At 37.4% G+C, this 17,718-nt stretch overlaps 1 protein-coding gene across 1 annotated transcript; it reads left to right on the top strand.

Moving 5' to 3' along the window:
• Nucleotides 1–130: 130 nt before the first annotated feature.
• LOC127877730 (glutaredoxin-like protein C5orf63 homolog) lies at nt 131–12,685 on the top strand. The gene is made up of 4 exons (XM_052423911.1): nt 131–290; nt 3,541–3,707; nt 5,650–5,769; nt 11,941–12,685. The coding sequence occupies exons 1-4, from the start codon at nt 254–256 to the stop codon at nt 12,112–12,114; spliced, it is 498 nt and encodes a 165-aa protein (XP_052279871.1). The 5' UTR covers nt 131–253; the 3' UTR covers nt 12,115–12,685.
• Nucleotides 12,686–17,718: the final 5,033 nt, after the last annotated feature.

Genomic DNA, 17,718 nt, shown 5'->3' with positions numbered 1-17,718 from the left:
GCAATTGTTTCCATATTTATTTCATCAAATTCATAAGCGTACTAAACGTTATTTAATCTTGTATGGTTTAGTAAATGTATTTATTGTACATTCTTGAAAAGAGTATCATTAATCCTTGGACTATTTCTGACATGTTCGTTCTTGGTTGACAGGAAGTGCTAGTACTCGCATTATGATTGGAAGACTGTTGCTCAGTTTGAAGAACGAGAACTTACTACTTTCATTTTCATTTTAAACTAGATAGAGGACGGTTATGGACATCAAGACAATTTCGCGCTTATTTGGCACAAGTAGGTACACTTCTTTCTAATTTTCAGTTGTAAACTAAACGGCATCGACTTCTATTGAACAAGGGCTGTTTGTAAAACATGCATGCCCCCCATATGGGCTGTCAGTTGTAGTGGCAGCCATTGTGTGAATACATTTTTTGTCACTGTGACCTTGACCTTTGACCTAATGTAAGTTATCATCCGGAAACCATTGTACTATTTCGAGTCACTGTGACCTTGACTTTTGACATAGTGACCTGAAAATCAATAGGGGTCATCTGCCAGTCATGATCAAGGTGGGAGTGAGAGGGGGGTATAATGTGGGGTGGGGTAATTTATAAGATGTCTAAAAAAAAATTGTGGGGGGGGCGGGGGGGGGGGGTGAGAGGGGGGTATCATGTGGGGTGGGGTAATTGATTAGATGTTTAAAAAAAAATTAGGGGGGGGTGGGGTAGGGGGGAGTGAGAGGGGGGTATAATGTGGGGTGTGGTAATTTATTAGATGTTTTAAAAAATGGGGGGGTGGGGATAGGGGTGGGGGGTAGGGGGAGTGAGAGGGGGTATAATGTGGGGAGGGGTTATTTATTAGATGTTTAAAAAAAATTGGGGGGGGGTGGGGGTGAGAGGGGGGTTTAATGTGGGGTGTGGTTATTTATTAGATGATGTTTAAAAAAAAAATGGGGGGTGGGTGATATCCTCTATTCATTAAACATGAAATTTTAACTTATTGCATTTGTTTCCCCTGTATATAAGAAAGACATAATAGTGTATTACCTCCCCTGTCCTGCTTATATTTATATTAATCAACAAAATTAAACATTTACACAATATTTAATATACAAAATATACAAAAAAATCATATTCTGATTTTATTTTTACTGATCCACTTTATTTTACTCAAAGGATGATGTTTCATTGGACTGATAATTATAGATTTAGGATTACAGACCAGTTGCTTCAGTTATATTGTTCAGAGTTCGCCCTGTTGGCTGTGTATACATTCTTGAGTTATCATCCAAAAACCATTTTACTATTTCGGGTCACCGTGACCTTGACCTTTGACCTAGTGACCTCAAAATCAATAGTGGTCATCTGCGAGTCATGATCAATGTACCTATGAAGTTTCATGATCCTAGGCCCAAGCGTTCTTGAGTTATCATCTGACAACCACCTGGTGGACGGACCGACAGACAGACCGACATGAGCAAAGCAATAAACCCCCTCTTCTTCGAAGGGGGGCATAAAAAGGTTGCAATTTCTCACAAAACAAAATAACGTAAAAGAGAGTCAATATGACAGATTTTGTTCTCTATCTATTTATGTATACATACTGCCAAACGCTTTTTCGAGCATTATAGGCAGATATGGACATTATCGAGTCCGTTTCCTGGGAAGAACCAGTACTTGGTGTCTATAGAGAAGATAATGAGAACGCTCCCCCAGTAGGTAGCGAACCCACGAACTCCCGATCGCTAGGCGGACACCTCATCCACTACACCACCGCGACCACTAGCATATTCGTACTACTACTAGTCTAGTGATTGCTGTAACACCTGTTCGCTGAGGTTTATTTTGTTGTAATAAACATACGTTAACAACTTGACATCGGATGATCATGGTAAGAAACTCTATTTCTTCATAAACTTAAAAGAGCAAGTGCTGTGACAGCTCTGGTGTCTCCTCACTGAAGAGAGAAGGCAGTGACCCCAAAATAAAGGCCACCATACTTAACCAACCAGCAGTTTAGCAGTGTGTTCACCACTGAGGACCACAGCTTCCGTGACCCCTGTCTTCTAGAAAGGGGACAGGAGCAACCTAGTCCATATAAACGGACTCCCAGAGCCTTTGATAATTTTTGCTATGGCGGCTCTGGCTCTAAGCAGCCAATTGGGCTATAAAGCTTAGAGTTGAATTATTGCAACTAAGGAGCAACCAAGCTAACTATCGCACCCTTACATCCGTATGCTGCAAACGTATGGAACTCATCATCCACAGCCATGTCATGTCTCACCTAAGCAAACACAAAATTCTAGCCGACCAACAACTTATCCTCACCCTAAAGGACTTTGCTGCATCTCTAGATGCAGAGGAACACACAGATGCAATACTACTGGACTTTTCTAAAGCCTTCGATTTTTTCCGTACCAACGACGCATCATGAAACTGAGTCACTATGGAATCAGAGGATATGTCCTTACCTTGATAGAAAGCTTCCTCACTGGTCGAAGCCAACGTGCCTAGTAGAATGGCAGATCTCAAACTCAGCCGAAGTCACATCAGGCGTCCCACAGGGACCACTGCTCTTTCTGATTTACATAAATGTCATACCAGAAACAGTAACTTCGAAAACACTGCTCCATGCTGACGACACCCTGCTCTACAGAAGAATCAAGACCACACAGGACGCAGCAATACTTCAGCTCGCAGCAATACTTCAGCTCGATTTGGATGCTTTACAAAAATGGGAGCAAGACTGGCCGATGTCTTTCAATCATTCAAAGTGCGAAGTCATGCATATCTCGAAAAAGCAGCAACCAATAAAGGCAGAGTTCGTAAATATGGGCAGAAGCTTGGGCAGTAAAGGAAGGCAGATACCTATAAGTTACAATCTCGGACAACATGTCATGGAAACCTCATGTTGACGGGGTCACCAGGAAGGGTGTACGGTCTTTTCTCCCCCTGTTTTTTTCTCCCCCTTCTTCCTGAGGCGAAGCCTGTCCAGCTGCCCACCTAGCCTAAAAGCACGTATCTACACCACCTTAGTGCGGACAACACTGGAGTTGGCTGCTACTGCATGGGACCCTTACACTCGGGCATATATTTACCAGCTTGAAGCCGTCCAGAGACGCGCTGCTCGCTACGTGAAAGGGCGATTACAGGACCACCAGAAGCAGCTCACAGATAATAGCTGACATCGGATGGCAGCCCCTTCAAGAGAGGCGTCAAACAACTGAGGTCACTTCGATGAATAGAATCACTAACAACAAGATTGATATCCCATCTGACCCCTACCTCCGCCCTGCTATAACATCCACAAAAGGCAACATTATCGGGTACATCGTCCAATTTTGCAGAACAGACTAACTGAGACACTCCTTCTTCCGGTCAGCAACAATACTCTGTAACCATGTTTTGTACATCGTCGAACGAGAATCACAAGCTTTTCTACATAAAAACATTTGGCGCGCTGGAACGCTGGAAGTAATTTATATAATCGGGTTAAACAGTCACGTTGATATTTTTACCATTCTTTGCCTTTCTCACACTTTCAGGGTCCATATTGTTGCTGCAATGTAAAGCCAACACAACTGCACATTCTGCCACGCAGTTGGGTGTTCGTGTACAACACATCACGTGTATCGGGAGAACCATACGTACAACGATCCGGTGCACTTTGCTTAGCGGCAGCTCCTGCGCTGTTTACCGACCAGTTAACACGGTAACTAATATCGGTAGTATATCGTGTATTATCCCGTGTTATAATTATTGCTAGGAAAAACGCCCCATTTATGAGTTTATGTATCTGAAAAAAATGTGTAAATCCTTTGCTTACATATCAATGGAAACATACACACTGGTATTATTGAACCACCATTTCCTTTATGAAGTCCCATATATTGTTATGTTGTGATGCTGTATGAACATGCGTTATTACATTTGAAATCTTGGTTATGTTTTGCGGCTTAAGACTTTTAAAACGGCCTTTTCACAAATTTTGGCATGTATTGAAGTTTGTCATTAAATGCTTTATATCGATAAATTTAAACATTTGACAAAAAAATCTCCATTAAAAACACAAGAACAAAATTATAAAAAGAAAAAAAGTAAACCTCAACTAGCCTCGAACCACTGACCCCTGGAGTAAAAAGTCTCCCGGTTAGACCAATCGACCATCCGTGCTCATGCTATAAGAAGATGCATTTTTTATGTATATAAGCTATCCTCATAGTTTCACAAAATATAACGACAACAACAAAACTTTCCAAATTATTCAATCGTTTCGCGTTGAAACGCTTTATAATTTTCAGGTTTTCAAATCGTCAAAAGATGCATATAATTGATATTTTAGAGCACGGTAAATGTACAGTATTACTATTTCTTCATACATATCATAACTAAAACAAAAAAATGCGAATCTGAAACAACTTTTTTTATTTTGTCAATTTACTAAAACGTGAAAAGGCCCCTTTTGGTTTACGTCAATTTCAATTCCATCGGTATACGTTTGGGTTGGCGCTCATTTGCCCCTTGGCTTACTGATAGCAAACTTTGAGGAAATTATCAGAATTCTGTAAAATCACTTATCTTACCTGACTTACCACAAACTGTATCTTACGGTTCAAATATATTAGTTACAAGTAGGGCAAAGGTATCTCATTTTCCACTAATATCAATGACTAAATAGGATAGGAAAGGAGGCAAGCTTTTTTAACAAGCACACGCTATTTCCCGCGCTTGTAAAGATATTCAATGACACAAATGTTCCAACTCTCTGTTCAATATTCATTTATATGTTCAAATAAATTACGAAATTATGATAACAAACGTACCCCTTAAAATGTTCTGGTCGGCATAAAAACAAGATCGATCGGGTTTGGAGGGAAATAATTATTGCGCCTTAAAGGGATCTTTTCACGCTTTGGTAAATTGACAAAATTGAAAAAAGTTGTTTCAGATTCGTAAGTTTTCGTTTTAGTTATGATATTTGTGAGGAAACAGTAATACTGAACATTAACCATGCTCTAATATAGCCATTATATGCATCTTTTGACGATTTTGAAACCTAAAAATTATAAAGCGTTGCAACGCGAAACGATTGAATAATTTGGAGAGTTCTGTTTTTGTCGTTAAATTTTGTGAAACTACGAAGATTGCTTATATAAGGTTTAAAATACGTCTAGAATAGGTACTCGGCGGAATAGCTCAGTAGGCTAAAGCGTTTTTAATTCAGGACTCTGGCAGGACTCCCGGGGTCACTGGTTCGAAACCTGCTCCGGGCAATGTTCTTTTCCTTTTTTTAATTGTTTTCTTGATTTTTTACTGGAGCTTTTATGATCCAATGTTTACATTTATCAAAATAAAGCATTTTATGAATAAGTTAAAAAAATGCCAAAATCTGTGAAAAGGCCCCTTTGGTGATACATATTCTACAGAAATAAAAGACATATGGCAAATTATAGAATTATTGAAACTATTTAATCATATTTTTGCTATTTATTTAAATGTACATACTCGTATGTCAATCGCAGTTTATCAATGGGACCGTTCCATGTGATTTCAGTGTATATTACATAATTTATAGACACAGTTTTCAAATGAATTTAATCATACATTTGTTGATTTGTCTTTACAGCTGTCCTTTAATATTGAATCCATTACAGACACAAGTACGTGGTATGTCGACTACCGGAAGTGAGCTCCCGCGCGTCTATCTGTTCACGAAGGACAACTGCCAGCTGTGCGAAGAGGCCAAAGAGGCACTGGAACCTATACGACACTTGGTGGGACACTAGCCTCGCTCAGGGAAAACGGGGCTAAATTCATGTGCGCAAAGTGTCGTCGCAGATTATCGTTCAGCTAATCAGTGTCCACATTTTCCGCTTAATCTGGATTTTCACTAAGAGACTTATTTTACGATGGCAGCGGAAAGTGTCATCACTCATTTGCCTGTGCGGACTGCACATGCTAATTTTGGACGACACTTAACGCACATGAATTAACCTCGGTTTTGTCAGAACGAGGCTCAATTGTAAATACTTGAGAATTGCATTGACTTGATACCCCCCAAAATAATTGTCCTAGCAACGACAAAATGCTTTTATGATGTTAATAAGTCCATCAATCTGTTAGCAGGTATCTGTTTCATTTTTATATTTATTAAGTTTATTTCAATTGAAGAAGAGCATTATTTGTTTTGTAGCGATATTTTTTAGTCATTTTTGCCGGAATAACCACAGCTCAGCATCCATGGAACACAGGAACTACTTTGTTAACACAACTCTTTCGGTTACAAGGTCGGACACCATATTCCATCCATCATTTCAATCTTCATTTATAATGATAGATGCGTTTGCAGATATATCAGTACCGGGTAAAAACTGATAAGTCTCCAATATTTGATACCCATAAATAGGGCTTGATTTATCAATTAGTCGTTTCATGATAAAGGAAAGTGGCCCGTGCTTCTAATAAATATGCTTAAAAGTAAAGTGTAAACAAACATTTCCTTATGTAGGAAATGTCTTAACCATTTCCTTAGACTTTTCAGAGAGCGGAAAATTAATGGTCTGAACGATTGTTGTTTCATTTAGCATATTATAGTTCGTTGTGATATTGTGCGTGTGTCATGCAAAACTGGATCTTATGTCATATGCGGACAGGTAGCTCCACAACAGCCTGAGCAGAAGTGCAAACTGGTCAGGGGGAGCTACTCTCTCCGCTTTAGTTACACAAGTTTTTACGGTCTCATGAGCAGACAGGATAGCTTAAGTCTGCGCGAATGCTCTGCCTCATGTTGCCTTGAGCTACTCTGGTCACATATAGCATAAGATATTATTTAACATGGGGAGCATGTTATAAACAAATGACATATATGTGGTAAAATGGTTATAACCCCACAGCACAACAAACGAAATATGTGTAACAATGTGCGGTCAGTCTTCCGACCCGCGCTTGTTCATCAAGTAATGTTGATTTTGTGTATACTGTAATGTCTGTTTCAATTTGTGAACGATATCTTAAACGTTTCGTGCGCATTATAATGAACTTATAGCAATTTCATTTTATATATTTTACCGGCAAACAGGTAAGCCCTTTAATTTTTGACGATGCTACGAAGCATCGTCTAAGTTATCATATCACGAAAAAATTCTTCACAATGGCAACCAATGTAAAAGACCGAGCCAGTCCGATTGAGATTTTTCTAATCGGCATACCTTGCTGATTATCATTGATAAAGGTATAGTGTTGTAATTTTTAGTTTATGAACTCAATTTAGACTGCTTTGTTTGATGCCATGGGGGCATGGTGGACATGTGTTATCAGAACAGGATACCATGTGGTCATCATTTCATAATAAAGACTAGTCTGGTTTGTTGCCGGCAAAGTCTGCTTGTCAAATATTTCAACAGTTGCAATAATAAATATCAATTAAATGTTAGGTCCTATCAGTGTCTTTCCACACATCCAAATATTGGGAGGGTGGACAGATTTGTATAAAAAGCCAGGTGCAGTGAGAAGCTGGGAGAGTAGTCCTCCGCGAGGGACGTTAAACGGGGTGCAGTGTATTGTTGCTGTACACCAGGCAGTTAAAAGAACCAGGGGCGCCTCTGGAATCGGGGCGCCCTCTGTATCCCGCTCGAACCCCCACTAACACCTCTTGGGGCGAAGAGCACAAAAACCACACACAAACTATAAGGAATAAACATTAATGCCAATAAGGATAATGCTAATCTAGAGATAATAGGAATACTGCAAAAACCATTTCGATAAAAGGCAAACCACTACATAAACCATTAAAAAAAGCATCTAGTCACATTAAGGTCTCATTGGCCATCGTGCTCTGATGTATAATATGACCTAATTTTCTCCCCTGAAGGGTCACAGGGGCAGGTCGATACAGCTGTAGTCGCGAAGACGCTGGACGACCTGTAAATAAATGTCAAACACACACGAAGCTGGGAGAGAGTAGAATTGAACGTAGAGATGTAAAGAGACAAGTAATAAGAGAATTGGTGGCAGTTTGAGAGAGAATGGATTTTACCTAGATTGTGAAGACAGTTAACAAATAAACATTATTGGTGTTTATATTTATTCTCGTAGTGTGTAAATAAAATGTAGAGTACATATACTGTGTGGTGAAGTTATGAACTTAAACCCCTCGAAAATTGTTACACTGGTGGCAGCGTCGGGATAAAGACTTAAACACGTTTTTGAGGAAAGTGAATATCATATTCATTCATCATAGCATTGTGATAAGGACCTAAACACATAAGGAATTGGATAAGTACTCATCATTTTGTCAACATGGCGACTTTAAACATGCTATGGTGAAGAAAGTGTTGATCGAAGTCAAAGTGCATAATGCCTTGAAAGAAAACACATCTTGAGTCAATTAATTTTTCTCCTGGGACTGTAAGCCCTTAGTCAAATTAACAGCAATCGGATATCATTAGGGCACACTTTAATCCCCAAGGGACAATTTAAAAATAATCAAGTACCTGTAGTACTGGTGAATAGTTTTTCAAGGAATGTTTCGTCGGCTAAAGGTGCTGCATTGGGAATTAAATCCCACGATTTTGAAAGAAAATGTGGACTCAAACACTGAGAACTGAGGTATTAAAGTGACCGAAAGCATGTTTATATGGACATTTCAAGTGAATCGAAGAATGACATTGTAATGATCAGCATGCTAGTCTAGAATGATTAAAATGTACGGGGTATGACATGTGTTGAAGAAATATATTCAGTGGTCAGATTTTCTCTGCGACGGTGCAGTTCCTTCATGGGAAAAGGAATTCTGTGAGGTCACAGAATTATGGGTCGTCGAAAGCAAGAATTTTCAGAGAAAAAACTTCAATGAATGTGGATTCTGGAGGTGGATTTTCTTGCTGCAACTGCTTCAGATGGTGAAGCTGTGGGACTGTATGTATTTTGTATATCGTGGATTATTCAGAATAAGGAAATACCGTCGCTACCGGATAACCCGACTGCGCTTCCGTAAACATTCTGACCACCGAAATGCAGATCGCAGTTCGACGTTGAGTGACAGCAACTATGGAATGCTAGACGGAAACCCTAGGATAGGTGAAGTGTCATCTGCCGAAGGAAGTCTTGCAAAATTAAGCAGCGTTTACTGTTCACTGGAGAGAACAGCCAAACTCCAACAGCAGGTTCCAGTTATTGGCGTTGTTGTGAAGTGGCGTACATCTGACAGTCAAACACCTCAAAGAGACACTGTTCCTGATTGTCCACCTTGCAATGGTCACATACAGTTCTATGACAAGTTGGCGTACAGAAAAAGACCAAAACACCGAAAACACCTATGGGACGAAACAGTCAACAACCGCAACCACAGGAAAAAAAGGACAGAGATCAACACCATACTGTAAAATGGCCATTGAGCTGATAAAGTGGTCATCAATTAATGGTTCGTTGTTTACATTTCCCAGCAGTTCTGTAGAGATGTAAAGAGACAAGTTGTAAGAGAGTTGGTGGCAGTTTGAGAGAGAATGGATTTTACCTAGATTGTGAAGACAGTTAACAAATAAACATTACTGGTGTATATATTTATTCTCGTAGTGTGTAAATAAAATGTAGAGTACATATACTGTGTGGTGAAGTTATGAACTTGTCCCGTGAAAATTGTAACAATAGGAAGCTCAGCTATAAATAGGACAGCATATTCTGGGAAAAGATTTAAAAATTAGTTTAAAAACGTTCATTTTAAATCAGTTATATTCAATCCATTACATGTTTATAGATCAATGAAACAACTATGCATTTTCTGTATTGTATTTGACATTTGTCGTGATTCAGTAAATAAATTGCGAATTAAAACGTGTATAATTAACTTTCAACGCGATCATGAGTGTAAAGAAAACGAATTATTTCGAACCTTCCATTTGTAAACGTTGTAGCGACTATGGTATATAAACAGCATAATAGCCGTATTATATCTGTGATACTCGCTCTTCTGCGTGCTGTCTCACTTTGCATATTTAATAAACTTTTCAAACATAAATTACAGAGCCACATCAGTGCACATACTATGTTTGACAATTCATTCGTTTGTTGGATATTGTTTGCTGTTTTAAACACATATTAGGTCATACCGCGGCGATTTAGTTAATTTTACCATGTGTTCATGGGCGAACTCACGTATTCAAGTGCTCTTACGACTATGTGCTCATACCCACTTTCGATCGGGAATCATCATAAAATTATTGCCGTACTTAACGAACAAACATCCCTAAGCTTATTGAATTAGAGAAAAAGAACAATAATCAAAAGAGAAAAAGTATATGTTCATGCACATGGGATTGTTAAATCACGTCCGTACACATAGCATCATTAACTTAGGAAAAGAAACAACGAAATATAAAGTTTGGTATGATAAACATGTGAAATTAAAAAATTAAAAAACATGGTGTAATTTAAGAGCATGTCAAGTTTTGAATTTATATGCTGAAACTTAATGTTATAACCCACAAACGTTTTACTGTAACAGACACTTTTTAAAGATAAGTGGTACAGAAAGTACACGTCGAATACCTTTTTAAAGATATTTCTTGTTATATTTGATCGAGAATGTAACCCGCCTCCCAGTTTCGCTGAAAGGATCAAGTTCCCCACGGGTACTACTTCCCCGTACCCCCAATTTTTGTTTCGTACACTACATTTTTCGTACCCAATTTTTTTCGTACCCATTTTTTTTTCGTACCCAAATTTTTGCTCGTAACAAATTTTTTTTTTCATACCCAAATTTTTTTTGTAACCAAATCTTTTTACGTACTTAATTTTTTTTGGCATAATTTTTGTACCCAAAATTTTCGTACCCATTTTTTTCCTACACACAATTTTCGTACCCACATACACAATTGTGGTGATGTAGATAAACTTAAATAGATGCTTTTATATCAATCCTCTTCAAAAGCATCGTCACACCAGTACTGTCAATACTTTGATTTATCCAAGTTAAGCAATTCACGTACTATCAAGTACTACTACTCGCCTCTTTGTTGTCTCCCTTTAATTAAAAAAGTCTATTACCATGCGCGTCGCTGTCAGATAACCAAGATTATTGCATGTGCGTGAAGTGTCGTCCCAGATAAGCCTGTGCAGTCCGCACAGTCAAATCTGGGACAGCACTGTCCCATTTAAGCACATTATTTGTTTTAAAGGGGCTTTTTCACAGATTTTGGCATGTTTTGTCATTAAATGCTTTATATTGATAAACTTTAACATTGGATTTAAACAGCTCCAGTAAAAAATCAAGAATAAAATTTACAAAAAATAAAAAAAAAGTTAACCCTCAGCTGGGCTCGAACCACTGACCCCTGGAGTACTGGAATAAAAAAATCTGCCACTTAGACCACTCTGCCATCCTTCCGTATACAACGCCCGATGTATTTTATACTTTATATATGTAATCCTCGTAGTTTCGCAAAATATAACGACAACAACAGAACTCTCCAAATTATTAATTCGTTTCGCGTTGCAACGCTTAATAATTTTCGGGTTTTGAAATCGTCAAAAGATGCATAAAATGGCTATATTAGAGCATGGTAAATGTTCAGTATTACTGTTTCCTCATAAATATCATAACTACAACGAAAATTTGCGAATCTGAAACAACTTTTTTCAATTTTGTCAATTTAACCAAACGTGAAAAGAACGTCTCTTCATAGGGACACCCAGTTAAGGCGGAAAATGTCGTACCTGAATAGCCTGTCCGCACAGACTCATCAAGGACGAAACTCCATTTGTATTGTGTTTTTATTTGTTTAGAAGAGGTCTCTTCAAAACTAAAATCCAGTTAATGCGGAAAGTGACTTACCTAATTAGTTTGTGCGGACCGCACAGGCTAATCTGGGATGCAATTTTTACGAAAATGCACTAAGCCCAGTTTTTCCATGAGCGATGCATAAATGATGGTATGTTTCCGTTTTCAGTTTACGCTGGAGGAGGTGGACATCACCCTACCTGAGAACAAGGTCTGGTGGGACCTCTACAAGTACGACATTCCCGTCTTCTACATGTACGACGAGTTCGTCTGCAAACATCGCGCTGACCTTGACGCCTTCCGCCGGGCACTCGAGAAATACAAACACGGATATACCGCGTAGTGAGTGACACTCGGAAAATACAAACACGTATATACCTTGTAGTTGGATAGTGATATTAGCCTCGCTGTGAAAACGTGACGGAATGCATTTGCGTAAAGTGCCGTCCCAGATTAGCCAGTGCAGACCATACACCTTCCGTATAGACTGAATTTTTCCGTAGAAGATACTTTCTTTAAGCGGACAATTGTATAGAACCGGAAAGTGTCGTTCCTGATTAGCCTGTGTGGAATCCACTTTACGCACATGCATTAAGCCCAGTTGCCCAGAAGGAGGCGCACATGCACGTATTCACCGCGATGAGAAATATAAGCATGGATCCACAGCGTCGTTCGATTCCAACACGCATTGACCGCTAAGTGAGGGGCACTCAGGGTATGTCAACACTGGGATATGGCGAAGTAAGAAATGGATTGGTAACGAAGTCATCGGATATCTAGATTAGGTGTGCAAATTGAAGAAACACATTTATAATATACTTGAAATGCGATAATTTGCCGCTGTTGTTTGTTCCGATCCCTGACTAAGTTACCTTATTGCATAAAAAACAAAATTAAACCATTTATACATGTAATTCGTATTTATTGATCTAGTAGATAGTTGATACAAATTGTTATTTAACCTGATTATACAAACAATTGAGTGCACATGTCAGACAAACTCACCCGGCGACAAGATAGTTCAAGATAATTATGTAAACATTGCACAGAGCTAATTCACACCACGACATAGTATCATCTAGGTATTATACCGCATGTTTCCGTGATCCCCTGAATTGTTACTTCTCAGCATAGACAAATATAGTTAAATTAAATTGTTTCAAACTATGATTTTAAAACAGAATACTAAACTCAGTCAGAATTGGGTGTCTCTTTTTTCCGCTGAATATTTTGATTGTGTAAGTAACTTTCTATTTGTGTCTCCGAATTCTTAATGTCGGTCGTTGAATGGTTCTACTAACCTCACAGTGAACTATGGTTCTACTAACCTCACAGTGAACTACATTCGACAGCTCCAGTAAATTTTTGTCGAAGAACGGAACGAAGAGGAGTTTACTTCCAGCCTCTGCAAAATGCCACTTATTCAAACTGACATCAAATGGCAATAAAATATAAAGAAACATAGTATTCTATTATGTTGGGCAAGCTGATAGCGTAAGGAGTTTAAGGTTTAACCACCTGGGTTACTTGACACATAGTGACAGTCTCAAAATAATAAAATCTAAGGTGATATACACAGTATAATAATCGCTATGTTGAAAATAACACCCTCTTTAAAGATAAACATCACACTTTAAATCAAGAAGAACAACTATTGTGTGACGGATTACTAAATGAATATGAATGTAGATTAGCACTAAAAGAAATGCAAAATAACAAAAGTCCAGGATCTGATGGCATCACCATGGAGTTGTATAAAATATTTTGGAATGATATCAAGACGCATTTAATTAATTCACTAAACCTATCATATAATAATAAAAACCTAACTACGCTTCAAAAACAAGGTATAATATCACTCATTCCAAAACCTGGAAAAAACTTAGAATCCTTATCAAACTGGCGCCCAATTAGCTTACTAAATAATGACTATAAAATTGCAACTAAAAGTATAGCAAACAGAATTAACAAAATATTACCATCAATCATTTCAAAATCTCAATCTGGTTTCATAAAAGGACGTTACATTGGTGAAAACGTTCGTCTTATCCAAGAATGCATAAACTATTTCAACAATTCAAACCATCCTGGTCTAATATTCTTTGCAGACTTTGAAAAGGCATTCGATTCGCTTGATCATGCATTTGTGTTCTCTTGCTTAGAAAATATGAAATTTGGTGAAAGTCTCATTCAATGGGTCAAACTATTCTATACCGATATTAACAGTATAATCATTAACAATGGCTTCTTTTCAAACAGTTTTAACATCGAACGAGGGGTTCGACAAGGATATCCACTCTCATCATCGCTATTTATTATTTGCATCGAGTATCTATCACATCACATCCAATCAAATAAACACATAAAAGGCATATCACTAGAACATGATGAAGATATCAAACAGTCCCTATTTGCTGACGATGTAACTTACTTCTTAAACGGCAATTACGATTCTTTCCATAACTTAATAGAGTCACTTACCCTTTACGGAATGACATCGGGTCTTAAACTAAACAAAAGTAAATGTACTGTGCTACGAGTAGGTAAATTAAAACAAAGTAATGTCCTATATAAAAAAGAAATGAAATTTAATTGGACATCCGATGAAGTCACAACGTAAGAAATTACTTTCACAAATAATACTACCTAAATTACAGAACTTTAAAAACTGCTTAAAATCATGGCATCACAGTAAACTTACACTAATCGGGAAAAAACACAGTATTGAAAACGTTTGGACTTCCTAAATTAATTTATGTATTAACAGTTCTCCCAAATCCACCAAATGATATTGTTAACGATATAAAATCAGCAATATTTAATTTCATATGGGGCGATAAGCCTGATAAAATAAAACGAACTCAATTAATTCAATCTGTAGAAAATGGAGGTATCCAATTAACGAACATTGACTTATTCTTTAATGCAATCAAATGCAGCTGGGTTGAAAGATACCTAGATAATACCAATACGAGTAAATGGAAATTATTCTACCAGAAAATCCTAAAAAAATATGGTGACTCCTTACTCTTTGAATGTAACATCAGCAATACTTTCTTACATGAAATTGCAAAGGAAAAAATATTTCTAGCTGATGTTCTATCAGCATGGAGTGATGTCACTCATAACCTAGAAACCAAAACCAACAGTAAAACAATTTTATGGAACAATAAAGACATAACTTCAAACAATAAGACGTTTTTCTATAAAGATTGGTTTGAACGAAGCATTAAATATGTCGACCAGTTATATGACTACAGAATTAAAGATTTCTACTTGTTTGATGATATATGCTACATATACGGAGTACCTTCAAATAATTTTCTGAAGTACTACACACCCCATACATATTAAATCTGAAATCAATACAAATAATACACCATGTACTCAAACAACATTCGTAGAAAACATACTTGGAAGAAAAAAAATAAAAAAATTTACACACTACAAATTAAAAACCCTACAGAAAACTCCAAAATCCAAAATAAATGGCAAGTCCTTTTCGGAGAACATGAACTTAATTGGAAACACATATTTACCATGCCATATAAAGCAACTATTGAAAGCACACTGAGAAATTTTCAATATAAATACATCCGTAGAATTATAGCTTCAAATAAATATCTCTTTAAATGCAAATTATCTAACTCAAATCTGTGTGACTTCTGCGGTGAAAACATTGAAACTATAGAACATCTTTTTTGGGAGTGCAAACACATACAGCCTATTTGGAATCAATTAATATCTTTTCTTGAACAACAGCAACTAAACGTCAAACTATCTTTCTTAAATGTAAGTTTCGGAATTAACTCATTGAAATCAATAGACTATAATAATATTGTGAATTTTATTCTTATATTGATGAAATATTTTATCTTTAACATGAAGTACAAAAAACAAGTACCAAATTTTAATTGTTTTGTCCATAGTCTTAAACTAAAAATCCAGATTGAGAAAGAAATAGCCTTTAGTAATGACACATTACAAATCTTTGAACAAAAATGGAATCGGATTAAATTCTCATAATGTTTTGTCCACTTACATACATTTCACTCTAATGTTAGTTTATCTTTCTAAAATAGTTTTGTTTATTTTTTTATTTCTATTTTTCAATCTTACAAGATCATTGTGAATATACAACAAAACACACAAGTCCAGTATGCTTTCTTCCGACTTTATACAACTCATCATTTTTCATAACTATTCCTCAGTTGTTCTTTTCTTTTCTCTCTAAAAAAATATATATATTAGCATATCTTGTATAACATGTCTGAACTTTATTGCTTTGTACAATCTCTATGTTGTATGAGCATATACATGTATACATTGTATGTATTATATTGAATAAAAAAAATCGCTATTATTCATACGCATAATAAAATCAACACCTTTTAACCTATTTATGCCTAGCGGACTCTCACATCCTTCTAAATTGGATCAATTTATTTCCTAAATAAGGGATGTCAAGTATATTTATTTCTTTATTTAGAATACTTCTTACAGAAATTCATTTAAGCAAACAGCGCAGACCCTGATGAGACGCCGCATCATGCGGCGTCTCATCTGAGTCTACGCTGTTTGCCAAGGCCTTTTTTATGCTCCGGGGGGGCATATAGTCGCCGCTTAATCCGTCCGTCCATGCACAATTTTTGTCCGGGCTATTTCTCAGCAACTAATGACCGGAATTCAATTAAACTTTATGGGAAGCTTCACTACCAACAGGAGATGTGCATAATTATTATCAGCGGGTTCTGGTCGGATGATTTTTCACAGAGTTATGGCCCTTTGAATTTTTCTATAAAAAAATCTTGTCCCCCCAACTATTGTGCCCTCAAGACGTTTCCTTTTATCTGAATATATAGTGCAATATTTTGACAAAAAAACTTTGGGGAGCATCACCCGTCTCCGACGGTTTCTTGTTTCTAGACGCTAGGCATAAAAAAGTTAAATTGGCGGATAAACAGAGCATCATCAGTTGCATTATTAACACCACCACAAATAATATAAACCAGTGGATTACTACTCGAAGCCCTTTAATTTGCGCATCGCTCTGGAAAAACCGCTTTAAAGCTTGTGCGTTAAGCTTCGTCCCAGATTAGCCTGTGGAGTCCGCACTTCAAAAAGGACTGCACAGGCGAATCAAGAACGGCTTTTGAGGCACATGCATCAAGCTCTGTTTTCACAGTGCGCGGTTCAATCATTTTCAGTAGGTGGAAAGGCTATCAAGGGACGACATTCCCGTTTAGTATTAAAACTCGAGAGAGAGCAATTCAAGCCGCCTGTTAACCGATTTTTACTGAATGACACAATCAGCACTAATTCATAACTAATCATTATACAAGTCAGGGATTAACTTCTAAACAGTTATTTAAAGCGCCTCATTTACAATAATTGCACTCTTGAGTTCAGATGAGGTGTAAACTCCTATCTGAAATCCAATGTTGGTATGGAAACAAAATCAAATGCGATGTTCGCTGAAGGTTTGAACCAGACACGTAATGGTCGATTGTCGTCGAGAGGAGTCAACGAAAACTTCCGACTTCGCCAAATTCTTTAGATTGAACCGTTCGGGGGTCATAATAAGGGCTTAATAAATAAAGTGTGTTCATAGATTTGAACGTCAATAAACGTTGTACGGTCTAGGACTGCAGTATATCTTTCTAAGTCACGACTTTGCTACAGTGTTTGCGTTTAGATCTCCTGAACAAGTTAACGAGAATTCCGTCTGTGGATCAGACACTCCCATGTGTGGCTCTCGTAGAAACACGCGTGATAAATGCGCTTGGCATAAGTCAATTACATGTATGATAAAATTATGAAAATGTGTCTCGGTCTAGGAAAACGGAGCTTAATGCATGTGCGTAAATTGTCGTCCCAGACTAGCATATGCAGTTCGCATAGGCTCATAAGGGATAACACTTCCGCTTAAAGTGAAATTTCGCTAAAA

Source organism: Dreissena polymorpha, chromosome 4 (assembly GCF_020536995.1).
Source record: "Dreissena polymorpha isolate Duluth1 chromosome 4, UMN_Dpol_1.0, whole genome shotgun sequence".
Classification (NCBI taxonomy): domain Eukaryota; kingdom Metazoa; phylum Mollusca; class Bivalvia; order Myida; family Dreissenidae; genus Dreissena; species Dreissena polymorpha.
The sequence above is the reverse complement of the archived record's forward strand: the minus strand, read 5'-3'. Positions and strand labels throughout refer to the sequence as shown.